At 40.6% G+C, this 15136-nt stretch overlaps 1 protein-coding gene across 1 annotated transcript in view; it reads right to left on the reverse strand.

Annotated features, from left to right (window-relative positions):
- PRKAR2A (protein kinase cAMP-dependent type II regulatory subunit alpha) overlaps positions 1 to 15136 on the reverse strand; it is a 154247-nt gene that overhangs the window by 42957 nt on the left and 96154 nt on the right. Inside the window, exons 3-5 of the mRNA XM_075005326.1 lie at positions 5376 to 5428; positions 2099 to 2182; positions 37 to 143 (exon numbers count right to left, since the gene is read on the reverse strand). Coding sequence (XP_074861427.1) covers positions 37 to 143; positions 2099 to 2182; positions 5376 to 5428 — 244 coding nt within the window. The remainder of the gene's footprint in view (positions 1 to 36; positions 144 to 2098; positions 2183 to 5375; positions 5429 to 15136) is intronic.

Here is a 15136-nt window from a genome sequence, read left to right on the forward strand (position 1 = left end):
AGAGAAGTCATACAAGTCAATGGCTCACTTTCCTACCTCTCAATGACATAAAAGTTGTCTCCATCATCTCCTTGGTCTATGACATGTTCCTGAGGTTTCACTTTCCTCTCAAACATAGCATCAAGAACCTGAGACAACTGCTCCTGGAAGGTTTAAAAAAAAAAAAGATCCATTAACATTATTCAGTGCAAAAAGAATAGTTCATTCAACTTTTGTTCTGAACACTGAGTAGTAAGGCACATGGATTTTTATATCCTGATCAGGATAGTAGTTTGACATTAAACAGCTTTAAATTTTACATTAATATTGCATTTTCTGAAGAAAAAATAAATTGATTTGCAGTACAACCCTAAACAGCTAAATTCATGACTATAGGTTCAGTGGCAAAGAGCACAAGATGGATTGGATTTTCAGCAACTGTAAACTGATACGGCTCCTTTGATAGACACATTATTATTTGTGTCAGCTGGGAATATGGTTCACTAAATCTATGTCTACATAAAAATACCATATTTAACCATCAGTCTTCATGACTGTGCCATTTAAGGGCCTTACATCAGTTTTGAAAGTCTTTATTATATTGGTTATCCTTAGATCCACTCACAATTTACCTTCCCTGTAATTTTACTTCACTGACAGATATCCTAAATTTAACCTTTAAACTAGGGACAAAATGCCATTTAATTAATTGGTTAAACATTTAACTAGTTAACAGATTAAACAGGCAGGCCAGCTGCTCCAGCATGGTGGGCGGGAGCTGGGATTGTGCAGCTGCATTGTGGGGTTGAGCTGTGGCAGGGGTTAAGCCAGAGAAGGGGGTGGTTAGGGGGTGTTGAGCCAGGACTGCGTGGCCACGCAGGGGGTTGAGTGGGGGAGCAGTTTGAGCGAGGGTGTGGGGGGTGCAGTTTGTGGCTGTACAGGGGGTGGGGGTGGGGTTTGGATCTTGAGTTCCAGCACCTTTTTGTGTAGGAAAAAAAAGCACTGCATATATTCATGTAGCTTACCACAGCTTGAAAGCAGAATAAGGGGCAGCACTGCAGGTTATGGCTTACAGTGGTTTTGCCTCTGTGCATTCGAGACAAAGAGCTACAAGAGAGCTAGCCATTAAGGCTGAATCCCCAGAGTACAAGAGACCTCAGAACAAGACAGTTCCCACTGATATGAAGAAAGTTATATCAGTGCAACTTGTGTGTATAGACCAGAACTGAGGAAGGTCAGACCACATATCTACAAGGCCTACTTAGTTCTAGTAAATTCTTGTTATGATAGCAATATTGCATGTCAGTGTTTCTGGGCAATCCACAATTATGCTATGGTCTGATATTTTTACATTCTCATTTTCTGCATCAGACAGTGGGTTACTTTATTCTTCAGGGTGTTTCTTTCTGAAGTGTCAATCTACAAGAGTTTAGACATTTTCCTACTGCTTCTTCAACTGTTCTTCATGTTCAAGTGAGCAGCAGCCATAAGGGTGTCAGGCCTCTGACTGTTCAACTGCCTTGGTTTCATAGTTTATTACACAAAGCCTTATGGCTTTGATCTTGGAGAGCCCAAATGGTTTCCCAGGCTTGTTTAACAACCTGCTATGTAAAACAGCATTGCTCTTTGGTGGAGGGCAGGAACAGATTCTGTTAAAATAACAGGGAAGTCATTTTTTTGCGCTCTGCTATACAAAAGCCAAAAAGAGGACTGTTATCGTGCCATCACTCAAGGAAAAGACATTAATAATGGCTGAAAAGGAGAGCTCAGTGTTCTTGACTGGCACATACCTACTCCATCTGGCTAATTGTTTTATTTTAAAATGCATTCAGCTGTAATTTAAATGCACTCATATACTAGTCTGAGGATAGATGATAAAGGAGAGTACTGAAGCTAAACCCTGGAGCTATCTCTACTTTAATCTTTGAAAAGTTGGATATTCACTTCTTGGTTGAATTCTCCTTTGCACAATTATTATGCTATTAAAGGATACAATACAGAATGTCCTCCTGTTTCAGCAATACCCCTTTTGCAACATTCGACTCCTGAGAATAACATGAATGGCTAGTAATGACACATATGGTAAACTACTATGGCTCAAACATTATAGCAGTTCTACCTGATCTAGGTTTTTGAAGAGGAGGATATCTTTGCATGCTTCCTGCAGTCTACATCTCTGCTCATCTGTTTTTGGATGAACAACCTACAAGGAAAAGAAAAACAAAATTTGTCATGGCAGTAAGGAAAACTGATCCCATTCTGAAGCATGCTTAACTTCACAAAGTGAATCACAATATTCTGAGCTTTGAGCTGGAAACTCAAAAGAATGAAAAGTGAAATAATGTGTAGAAGAGGTGAAAAGTGAAAAGAAAAACAATATCAATATAGTGTCAATAATTGTACAGGAACTTATGTTTTAAAAAATTCCATGTTCTAATTAAGCATATTTTTAAAGACTCTCCAGACAAAAAAACAATTACACAAATATTTGGAAAATTAAACTGAGCGCAAAAGCTATTTAATACTGGTCTTCAATGAACTATTTTATTGTTTTAATATCTGCCCTTTATATTAGATCCACTAGTCCTTAGTATAACAAACACTTATATGTCTTCAAAGTAGTTATTTCTAAAAATAATTTTAATTTTCAGCTATGGAATACTTTTCCACTCTCAATTCTGAGTTGTTTAGTCATCTTCAGACAGCTGAAATACGAACTCTGCCAAACAGTAGATCCAGAGTGGAGAAGGAAAGAGAGGGGGAAAAAAAAACCCCTAAGAACTTGGAAGAAAAGAAACAAGAAAACAATTTCAAGTTAAACACAAAGCCAGATCCCTCTTTTCTTCTAAACTGCTGTCTTCCTAATTCAGAACTTAGGCCAGGAAACAAGGGCCAGATACTAATTCAACTGTTGTAACCATGCCCATCGCAGAGACTTCTGTGCCTCGGATGAGAGAGAAGTGGAGAAGCGACCCAAGACCTTTATGAGAATGGGGGAAGTAACGCTAGTGCATCTTCTCCCTGACAAATGACCCTTCCCGAGCACCTTCAGACTAGGCATGGGAGATTAGCAACTGAAATCTTTCCCTGGCACCAGTGAAAATGAGTCATACATTCAATCCTAAAAGATGGGTTTATAAAAGGTGGAGAACTGATACATCACATAACAACAGCTTGTCCCAACAGAACCATACAGCCTACTATTAACACAAATTCTTTAATTTTTCTAAACCTTGAATAATATAAAATTAAAAATAAAATGACAGAAGTAGAATGTAAGCAACATTTTAGGTGAAAAAAGCCAAGAAAATAGTGACAAGAGACAGGAGGAAAAGAGGGTATATCCCAGCAACATATGTAGCAGCACAAGTATTGATTCCACAGGACAAAAATACCTGCAGCCCCAATGGTCACAATTTTCTAGAAGGTTCAGATTTTGCTGCAGATGAACGAGAGTAGGTGTCTATACTGACTACAAGTGAACTTGACATTTTATTTGCATTAAACCTTAAATTCAGTGCAAGTATTTGTTGCATTGTAAATCATGTTGAGATCCAAAATACATGATGGCGTAGTACCTCGATACCTTTGTGAGGGTCACAATAGAAATACAGGTTGAACCTCTCTAGCCTGACCAGTGCTGAACCAGGGAATTTGCCAAATGACAGGAAGTCAATATTGTCTAGCAGCATTACCAACATTTCCACCACTTACTGGGCTCTAACAAAATATTTAGGGGTAAATTATAGCTAAATAACAGCACAGAACACAAAGCCAAGAATAGTGGCTCTCAACATATGTTATAAGACCACAGGAAACTTGGCCATACCTGTGATAAGTGGACGTCCAGCTAACTAAAATCATGTCAAACCACGTACGTTACTAGATTATAGGGGTTCAACCTGTACCTAAAATACTACAAAAAATTATGATACATGTTCTTAGTGGCCATAACAACGGGTAGATCATGTGAAGAACCTGATATTAGAATTTCATCTGATATCACTACAAAAATCAAGACAGACTTAAGTTTTTAGTTTTGATTCCTTCAGATGACACCATCCCACACAAAGAGTACTAATGCTTATTTTAACGAAAACAAAATGCAAGGATGTTAAAATTGGATAGTAAGAAAATAAAGAGGATGAACTGTTTCAAGTTAAGCATGCAGATAGCCAAGATTCTGAAAAACATTTGCATGATTAAACATTTAGCCATAAAAATTAAATAAGAATACAAAAAACAAATGTAAAAACAAAATTTCCTACGTCAAAATACTACTCAGGAATCAAAACTTCACACTTACATGAATCCGCTGTTCAAAAACATATTTGCAGTTACCAAAGACACCCATTATCTATTTTTCAGTGTTTTGTAATAAAATATGTTAAAAAGGAATGTGTCTTTAGAATAAACTAAATTTCCTTTAGACTTTCAAAGTAAAGAAAATATAGCATATCCTTGAGACTAACAATGCAACTGAGCTGCATTCCAGATTTAAACGTCCCTAAAGGAAATACTGACCTCATCAACCAGAATACTGTTATGTACAGTAACTCTCAAGAGACACAGTTACAATAGCTGAGGTGTTAACAATCCCAATACATTGCCTGCTTTTAAAAATATTTGACAACTGGTGACTACAGACCCAAGTACATAAGCAGCAGGTAAGTTCTCCCAGCACAGAACTGTTTTGATCTGGAAACTAGGCAAAACCGTGAGAGGCATTCTAATGTAGGTATCCAGACAGCTGTGCTAACGCTTAACTAATTCTTCACAGTAACTGAGAGGTAGCCGTGTTAGTCTGTATTCTATCAAAACAAAATGGCAGTCATGTAGCACTTTAAAGACTAACAAAATAATTTCTTAGGTGATGAGCTTTTGCAGGACAGACCCACTTCTCCGCATCTATAGCCTTACCAGAACAGACTCAATACATAAAAGCAGAGAGGTCCCAAAATTATTATCAAGGTTGACAAGTCAGAAAAAATGTTATCAAGCTTGGCAAATGAGACAGAAGAGCAGAAAGAGGGGGTGAACAGTGGGAGAAGTTGTATTGTTTTAATTCTTCACATTAACACCAGTGCCGAAGGATTTGTCTCAACAAGTATTACTTAAGCAGTTAATTCAGGAAGGAAAAGATTTAAGTTAACATAAAAAGCAGCATCTAGGTATAATTTTAAAATCCTTCTGGACAACAAATTTGGAAATTGAAGCCCATAATGCCCAAAGGAATACCCAGAACAAAGAGATGTAGCATTTCAAATAATTCTGCTTTGTCAGAAACCATTTAACTTTGCAAAATTAAATACAGAATTAACAAAGGGATGACGTGCTTGCATATTTACATTAACCTATGCAAAAGATTGTGCCAGAAGTGACTTCCCCACTCTTACCCTTGGTTCTGTATCTTCCTCTTCCTCATCTGGGTTGAAGGCTTCAGCACAAACTTAACAGGGAGAAGAAAAAAAAAACGTTACACAAAAGCTCTATTTCACAGGAGCATAAAAGACCAACAAAATTTCAATTTCTTCCCTCTAAATTTGCCATTCTATATTTCACTTCATTTTTAAAATGATTTTTGTGCAAATAGTGGCAATGTCAAAGGATGAAACTCTAACTATTACGTGAATAGATACATTGTGGTACTATCCCAAAGTGGTGGACAGGTATGCTCCTCCACATTAGCCAGATAAGCTTGCTTGTTAGAGATCATTTTAAAGGTTAACTTCAAATTATATAGTATCCCAATGCATGAATATACATTTCAATTCTGCAGTGTCTTACAACCAAGTTTATAATGATAATGAACACACATTCACAACATTTTTCTTAAACATTAGAGAAAAACCATCTTGCAGCCAAGATCCCACACTCTCATACAATATTTCAGAGCTATATACATCATCTACAGACGCATACATTCTATATTAATAAACAAAAAATGTAACCAGTAAATACGGTCTCAGGCCTGTAAGATTATGGTTTAGGGTAAGAGTGAATATGTGTGCTGAGAGTCATGAAAAGCAGGTAAGGAGGACTGAAAAGGAGAACTGATTACTGGGGCACAGATGGGGTGTTGAAGGATTTACTTGCTTTTTGTGATCTGTGTTACAGGGTAGGAGCCAAATATGGATCTAAAGCTATTTCCCAATGCTGGCATCTACTCAGATGGACAACTATCAACTGTTGGCAGGTATGACATGCACTCCCCGTCCCAGAGTTCAGTGTTACATACCATTCCAACAGCCTTAATTTTACCCTGTCCCCAAGTACCATATTCTTTCCCAATGTTGCCACTCCTTCTTGGGCACAGGTTATTTCTGCATCTCATGCACCTACCAGCACAGTATGTGATTGCCATTCTACAATATACCTTTAGAGATAAACCGGAAGCTGTCAGCTGGGGGTCCACAGACTCCATGACCCTTCTGGGGAGCAGGCTGCAGGACTGAGGCTGAAACCCTGCACCCTAAGCCCCAGTTAACCCTGTGAGCATGGAGAGAAGAGCAGTGAGAGACTGAAGTCTAGAGCTGTGGCGCACCTCACAGGGCTGAAGATCGGGGGAGAGGGCTGAAGCCCTGAGTCCCACCTCCACAGCAGCTAGGAGCGGAGACTGGGCCCCAAATCTCAAACTTCCATTCTGCTCTACTGGAGCAAAAAGTGTGAGGTTGAAACCTTGAGCCCATGAGCAGAGTTGAGAGGGCATGGGGTGCTGCCTCCCAACTGCAGTGTCTTACTCAGAGCAGTAACAGAGAGGTAATAGCCATGTGAGTCCATAGTCTAACAAAACAAAACAGCAGTCATGTCGCATTTTACAGACTAACAAAATGATTTATTCGGTGATGAGCTTTCATGGGACAGACCCACTTCATCAGATTAAGGGAAGAGTAGGGAAGTCCTGGTGATCAGCTCCATACCTCTACCTCTTCCTCTTCTCTGGCCCCATCAGGCCCCCTGGACAGGCCCTAGATGGGAAGGCAGAGCCACGCAGCACAAGGCAGTTGCAACTTTGGCTGGCGGTGACAGAGTAGGCAGCCGGGGCATTCACCTACCTGCTGCTGATGCCTAAGGCTGCAAGTGCTACTCAGGTCCTAGCCGCCTTTGGTCACACAGGCTGTCAGAGCTCATGACTCTGGGGCCAGCAGAGCCCTCAGGGTGCACCACTTGGGACAAAGCCCTAGACAGGTGGGTAGCCTGCTGAGGTGAATCGGGGGAAGGGCAAGTGAAATTGGTGCTCCCTCCTTGCACTCTGTTACGCAGAGCTAGCCCAAATCCTGCAGGCTCTTCCCCTACAAAACATATGTCAAACTGTGGCTATGCCCAAGGATCCCTCCACCATACTCACCGGGTCCTGGATTTTTTATTAAGATACATTACAGATCAGCGCTCACATACTGTGCTGGCAGCTGCATGAGACACAGAAATCAAGAAATCCCCCACTTTGAATGGAGACTCAGAAATAAAAGGTTGAGAAACCCAAAGCTAAGCACAGGCTATGTAGTAGAAGCATGTGGAGTCACATCCCTGCTTCCCCTTGGTTTGCCAATTGCCTCATATTGAGCATGTGCACACGGACCAAGCAGGGTCAGGAATATCTTCCAGAGCTGCTGCCCTACCACTACACCCGCTCCCTGCCTGACAATATCACCTCGTTTCTGGACCTAAGCATGACTACAGTCTTTGCAACCCTGTTCAAAAACACTCCATTTGCAATATCACACACACAATACATAAGTTCATATATTCTCCCAATACTAATACTACATTCATAGAAATAGAAGACTAGAAAGCAACTAGTTAGAATAGAACACTTGTATACTCAAAAATATATAATCAATTAATTGTTATAAAATATCCAATAATAAATATTTAAACCAGTACAAAAGCCTACCATTAAAATAACACTACAAATATTTTTGCACACCATTCAAAACAGGTCACAATAGGCAGTGAACACTTAACATCATTATTTGCATGCAGTAAGGGGGAAGAAGATTCCTGCCCAAGTTATTTTAATCAAGCAAGTTATTACTGACACAATCATGATGTTAGAGATTCAAGGTGGAGGAGGTAATAACTTTTATAGAACCAACTTCTGTTGATGAGAGAGACAAGCAGTCAAGCTTAGAGGCCTAAAGAAGAACTCTTTGTAAGCTCAAGCTCTCACCAACAGAAGTTGGTCAAATCAAAGATACCGCTTCATCCACTGTGTTTCTAATCTGCTAGTGCAGGGGTCAGCAACCAAAATAGAAAAGAGCCATTTTTTCAAAATCTGGTAAAAAAAAAAAAAGTAATTCAAGTGTCACAATGCACTTGAATATGAGACTGCAATTAATAAGGAATGTCAAACCATAATTTCTGTGACCCCTATTTCAAGAATAGCACACACACAATGATTTGTAATGCAATACATGTTTACTGAAGGACATTCTCGAACTTTTTATGTATTCTATTTTCCTCACACTTTACATGTGTGTATTTGTACCACTGCCTTCCCAACTTTTGCTCCCAAGCCTATTTTAATTATGCTAATTTTACTTCGTGTTTAATTTCAGTTTTGTTTCCTAAAATGCATGTTGCCCTTCACAACAGGAATGCCACAAGCTTCCTTTTCCTTTTCAAAATCAAGACTTTATTAGCAACACAATCAAAAGGTAGATACAGTATCATATCCCACAATGCATGGCACATATTAAAGGGGGAATTAACCAACATTTTGAGATCACATAATTTGCTATTTAGATATGAGTTGGACTCAGGGCTGGGCTTTTAGACATTCACTGTTTATTGAAAATAGGCACAAGGGTTTTTTTATTTTGTTTTTGTTATTTTACTTTGCAATTATAGTGTTGGAAGTAGCAGGTTGCAGACCCCTGTCCTAGTACCAACATGGCTACTGTGGCCATGTAAGAGGAAAATTTTAATGCCCAGCTTCTACAACTGTGAAGTCATTTGAGTTTAGTCTGATTTCCTGAAGTATAAACTTCCCTAATGCTGTTTCATAACTAGTAAAAAATGTGATATACAATTACCTTTTTAGAATATTAAAGCCAAATATTCTCCAAATTCTAGAAAAATATGTAAATGTCTCCATTAACTTGAGGGGTTTGACAGTTCTTAAATATCTAACTGCACTTTGATTATATTCACATCAAATGCATATGTGCAGAGACACAAGGTGAAAAGTCAGTGCTTTTTTCCACTCAGTTCTGCTCTTGCTTTAGTAAGGGCAGTCTTGCAGCCTAGCCTGTACACCACGTGAAATTTTAAAAAGGAAATAGGCATTTTCTTTTGTTCTTCGTTCATTATCCTGACAATGCCGAAGACTTGGCAAAATCCCCTGCTCACTGCAAAATCATCTAAAAATTTAGCATTTCCAAGAAGATACAAAAAAAAAAGATTTTAAAAATCTAGAACCAAGTGTAGAATGTATCAACTTCCAAATAATGTGGAGAAGCATAGTATACTAACCGCCAACCGACCCATTATGCTTTCATAAGAGTTGCAAAAAATCCATCAGTTTAATACTTATAAGGTTCTTGTACATGTTCCAAAAGCAGAAAATATCGCCACTATTCTAATTAAGCTTGGGTACTTTTTTCTGGGTGTGATACCTAGAACATAATATAAACCATTTATTTACCATATTACAACATTGTAACTAAATGCCGAAGTCAACATGAACTATATGAACAATGTCTATTGCTCACTGTCTAATACATCAATAGGTAAATAGTTTATTCCCCATGTATTAGTTTGGACTAATTTGAATACATCTTAAGGGTCCAGCTTCACAAATGGGCTATTTGATATCAGATTGCAGCCAAGCAACCTACATCTTAGAATGGCTGGTTTTAATAAGAGACACCACAGTGTCCATGGGGAGAAAGATGAAGACTTGCATGTTCTAAAGAAAGGCAGTATTATGCGTTGACACCCAGTCTGAAAAGATAACAACCCCAGAGTGACACACCTCACTCTGTGTGACATCATAGTGCACAAAAGATAAAATTTATTTATCAACTGTTCTATTTGTACATCTTCCTCTTTCTCTCATCTAACAATAGGGATCACAAAAATTAAATAAATAAAAATAAAAAAAAATCCAGCACTCTTGTAGCACCATAAAGACTTGCACATTATTACAAAATGAACTTTCGTGGGTAAGACCACTTCTTCAGATTGGTGTCACAGTCTACTGAGAGAATGCTCCAAAGACTCCATAAGGAACATATTACAAGAGAGATGCTACTTGCTGTAGACTGTTCGGTCTCCTGTTCACTCAATAGTGTCAGCAAATCAGTCTAATTATCTGTATCTATGCAATGAGGAATCTTAAAGAACGTTTATTTGAACATGCTAAAGTCAGGTATCCTCTGATGCGTTGTTAGGAACTTAGAAATACAACACAGGGCAAAGTTTTCTCTGTCAATGCTCCAGCCAATACCCAGAGTTGAGAGTCAGACTTTGTCCCTCCTCTGTTGTGCTGAGACAATTGCTCAGAAGTTCTCTCTGGAATTAAGAAATATACTTTCAAGGTTTCACCCAGAAAGGGTGAGTGACTACCATGACTCAGACTAGCACGAGAGCAAAACCTAGATGACTTCAAAAATAATTTATTAGGTGATGAGCTTTCGTGGGACAGACCCACTTCTTCAGATCATAGCCATACCAGAACAGACTCGATATTTAAGGCACAGAGAACCAAAAATAGTAATGAAGGCTGACAAATCAGAAAAATATTACCAAGGTGCGCAAATCACAGAGCAGAGGGGTGGGGGGGAGTCAAGAATTAGATACAGGCAAGTATGCAAAAGAGCCCCTATAATGACATAGAAAATTCCCATCCCAGTTCAAACCACATGTTAATGTGTCAAATTTGAATATAAAAGAGAGAGTTCAGCAGCCTCTCTTTCAAGACTGTTGTGAAAATTCCCCTTCACTAAAACACAGACTTTCAGGTCATTAACAGAATGGCCCACTCCATTAAAGTGCTGGCTGACAGGTTTGTGAATCAGGAGTGCTTATACGTCTGTTTTATGCCCATTAATTCTTTGTTTAAGAAAGTCTGAAGTCTGTTCAATATACAAAGCATCTGGGCATTGTTGGCACATGATGGCATATATGATGTTAGCTGAGGAACATAAGAATGTGCCTGTGATTCTGTGAATAACCTGGTTAGGGCCAGTGATGGTATCTCCAGAATAGATATGTGGACAAAGTTGGCAACGGGCCTTGTTGGAAGAAAAAGTTCCAGGATTGGTGTTCCTACGGTATAGACTGTTGGTGGTGGTGAAAATCCTTATAAGCCTGTAGGACCTACAACCTATCCTTAATCAGGATGCCACACTCCAGAAGGCCCTACGTGACAGGCCTGTTCTCTCCTACAGACAACCTCCCAACCTTATGAGTTTAAAAAGATCTGAAACTAGGCTTGGAAAACAGTTAATTGATTGGACAACTCATGTTAATTGGCCACTCAACTGATTGTCTATTTGACTCTGGTCAAATATTGTCAAATTATAGCAGCCCAAATGCCCTAATATAGGTGCCTACCTACTTTTCTGGTGCCTTCTTTTAGCAAGGTAACTTAAGTATCTTAATTACTCACTTTACTACATGCCTAATATAGAAAAAGAAGAATTAATTGAAAACCAAACATCCTGATTGGCTCAAATCTTGTAGAACAAGGGTTCTTAAACTTCATTGCACCATGACGCCTTCTGATAATAAGCTTACTTACATGAAGCAGGGGAGTGGAGGAGAGACAGAGTTTGAACTCTGCTGCCTTGGAGATGCGAGACATGGGAGGGGGAGAAGAGGAGGAATACAGCCTAAGAGCCTTGACCTCAGGTGGGGGCAGAAGGGGCCAGATGCCGACCCCACCAGCCTGGGTAGGGGAAGATGGGGTCAAAGCCTGATCCTTGCCCCCTGGATAAACAGGAGCTTCAGCCCCAGATCCCAGCAAATCTAATGTTGTCCCTGGTGACCCAGTTAAAACTGGGTTATGACCCACAGTTTAAGAAACACTGATTGAGAACAAACATTGTATACCTTTATTAGAATACCATGCCAGAAATATATCTGGTGGTTTACAAACCACATGAACCAAGTTAAAGGCCAGAGATTCCAGCTCTGGAGAGTTTATAATCAAAACTGTTTAGAAAAACATACAGAAATTAACTCAAAATAGTAGAGGAGAGAGGTAATCACATTCATCCCCTAACACAAAGAAAAAAGATGAACAGCCATGAAGCTGCTTGAATCTGGCCTACTGCCTGCCTACCAAGCAAAATTGCACTTAATATGTCTTCTTGAATCACAGAACACTAGGGTTGGAAGAGAACTCAGGAGGCCATCTAGCCCAGTCCCCTGCTCAAAGCAGGACCAACCCCAACTAATTCATTCTAGCCACGGCTTTGTCAAGCCTCTCCTTAAAATCTCTAAGGATGGAGATTCCATCATCTCCCTAGGCAACTCATTCCAGTGCTTCACTACCCTCCTAGTGAAATAGTTCTCCCTAATGTCCAACCCTAGACCTCCCGCACTGCAAATAGAGACTACTGCTCCTTGTTCTGTCACCTGCCACCACAGAGGACAGCCAAGCTCCATCCTCTTTGGAATCCCCCTTCAGCAGCTGAAGGTTATCATCAAATTCTCCCTCAATCTTCTCTTCTGCAGACTAAATAAGCTCAGTTAACTCAGTCTCTCCTCATAAGTCATGTGCCCCCAATCATATTGCCTTCCTCTAGACCTTCTCCAATTTGTCCACATCCTTTCTATAGCAGGGGGCCCAAAACTGGGTGCAATACTCCAAAGGTGGCCTCACCAGTGCTAAATAGAGGGAAATAATAATTTCTTTCAACCTGCTGGCAATGCTCCTGCTAATGCTATGCCATAAGCCTTCGTAGCAACAAGGACACACTGCTGACTCACACCCAGCTTCTTGTCTACTGTAATCTCCAACTCCTTTTCCGAAGGACTGATGCTTACCCAGTTGGCCCTTCACCTGTAGCAGTGCAGGAGATTGTTCCATACTAAGTGCAAAACTCTGTATTTGTTCTTGTTGAAGAACATGAGCTGCCTTTTGGCCCAAACCTCCGATTTATCTAGGTCACTCTGGACACTATCCCTACCCTCCAACATAGCTACTTCTCCCCCTTACAAAGTGTCATCCACCAACTTACTCAGGGTGCAATCCATCCCATCATCCAGATCATTAATGAAGATGTTGAACAAAACTGGCCACACGACCAACCCCAGGGGCACTCCATTAGATATTGGCAGCCAACTAGACATTGAGCCGTTGATCACTAGCTGTTGCACCTGACAATCTAGCCAGCTTCCTATCCATCTTACAGTCCATTAATCCAAGTAATTTTTCTTTTACTTGCTGGCAAGAATACTGTAGACGACATCAAAAGCTTTACTAAGGTCAAGGTATATCATATTCATCACTTTCCCCATATCCACATTGCCAGTTTTCTCATCATAGAAGACAATGAGGTTAGTCAGGAATGACTTGCCCTGAGGGAAATCATGTTGACTGTTCCTGATCTCTCTTCCTCTTCTCCAAGTGTTTTAAAAAGACTCCTTGTGGACCTTGTCTCGGATATTTCCAGGGATAGAGATACGGCTGACAGGTCTGTAGTTCCCTAGATTCTCCTCCTTTCCTTTTTTTTTTTCTTCCCCAAAAAGACCTGCACTACATTTGCCTTTTCCCAAACATCTTAGACCTCCTCCAAAACACCACGAATTTTCAAAGACATTGGCCAAATCAGGGATCTGCAACCAAAATAGCGAGAAGACCCATTTTTTCAAATTCAGTTACAAAAAATCAATACTTCAAGAGCCGCATGCATATGAATACAAGACAGTTCTTAATAAATAATGTCAAATCGTGCTTTTTATCACCCCTATTTTAAGAACAGTGCACACAACGATTTATACCAGTTAGAAAGTGGTTATCCCCATCTCCAGGCTTTACCCTCCTCCAGCCCCAAATTTGCCCCCCATCCCCAAGCTTCACCCCCCCATCCCGCAAACCTGTCCCCATCCCCAGTCTTAACCCATCTCATCCCCAAACTGGCCCCCCAATCTCCATGTTAACCCCTCTCAGCTCTAAACTGCCACCCCGTCCCCAGGCTTAACCCCCCTCAGCCCCAAACCCACCCCCCGATCTCTAGGCTTTACCCACCTCAGCCCCCAAATCCTCCCCACACACCCTCAGGATTTACCCCGTCACTCCGCCCCACTGCTTCCTTCTCAGAGGGGCTGCACAGCACCAGCAGGGACTGACTCAACCAACCCTCTCTCCAGCTCATTTCCCCCACCTGCAGCGAGGGTGGCTCCTTGTCCTGCCAAATTAACGGATCCCTCCTGCCACCCCACTGGCTGTTAAATTAATTAAATTGAGTTCCATTATTTGAGCCACAGCTGGGCAGGTAGCCACTAGAGGTGTTAGCGGTGGCAGCATCTGGAGCTGCAAGTGACTCCTTGAAGAGCCGCAGGTTGCTGACCCCTGACTAAATGGTTCAAGCAATATTTCTGTACTCCTACCTAGTCATCTGTTTAAGTTTCCCCTTCTTGTACACTTCCTTTTTGTGGTTAAGCTCACTGAAGATTTTTCTGTTAAGCCAAGCTGGTTCCTGCCATATTTGCTGTTTTTTCTGAACACTGAATGGTCTGTTCTTGTGCCCTCACTAAGGCTACTTTAAAACGACAGGCAGCTCTGCTAGAATCTCTTCTCCTTCATATTAGCCTTCCAAGAGATCCTGCACATCAGCTCCCTAAGGGAATCAAAGTCTGTTTTTCTGAAGTCCAATGTCCATACCCTGTAGCTCTCCCTTCTTCGTTTTACCAGGATCTTGAACACAACCATCTCGTGATCACTGCTGTCTAGGCTGCCATCTCCTTCCACCTTCCCTGCCAATTCTTCCCTGTTTGTGAGCAGCAGGTCAAGACAGCATGACCCATACTGACTCCTCCAGCACTTGCACTAGGAAACTGCCCCCCAAACTCTCCCAAAGCAGTGTGGATTTCTTTTCCATGTGCTGGGTATTTTTTTATTTCTAGTTAATTTCATTTTCCTTTCATGCTGTAAAACCCTTGCTTTTATGGGCCCTGACTTAGCCGACTTTGGGAACAACGGGGT

This window comes from Carettochelys insculpta, chromosome 11 (genome assembly GCF_033958435.1).
Source record: "Carettochelys insculpta isolate YL-2023 chromosome 11, ASM3395843v1, whole genome shotgun sequence".
In the NCBI taxonomy this organism is placed as follows: domain Eukaryota; kingdom Metazoa; phylum Chordata; order Testudines; family Carettochelyidae; genus Carettochelys; species Carettochelys insculpta.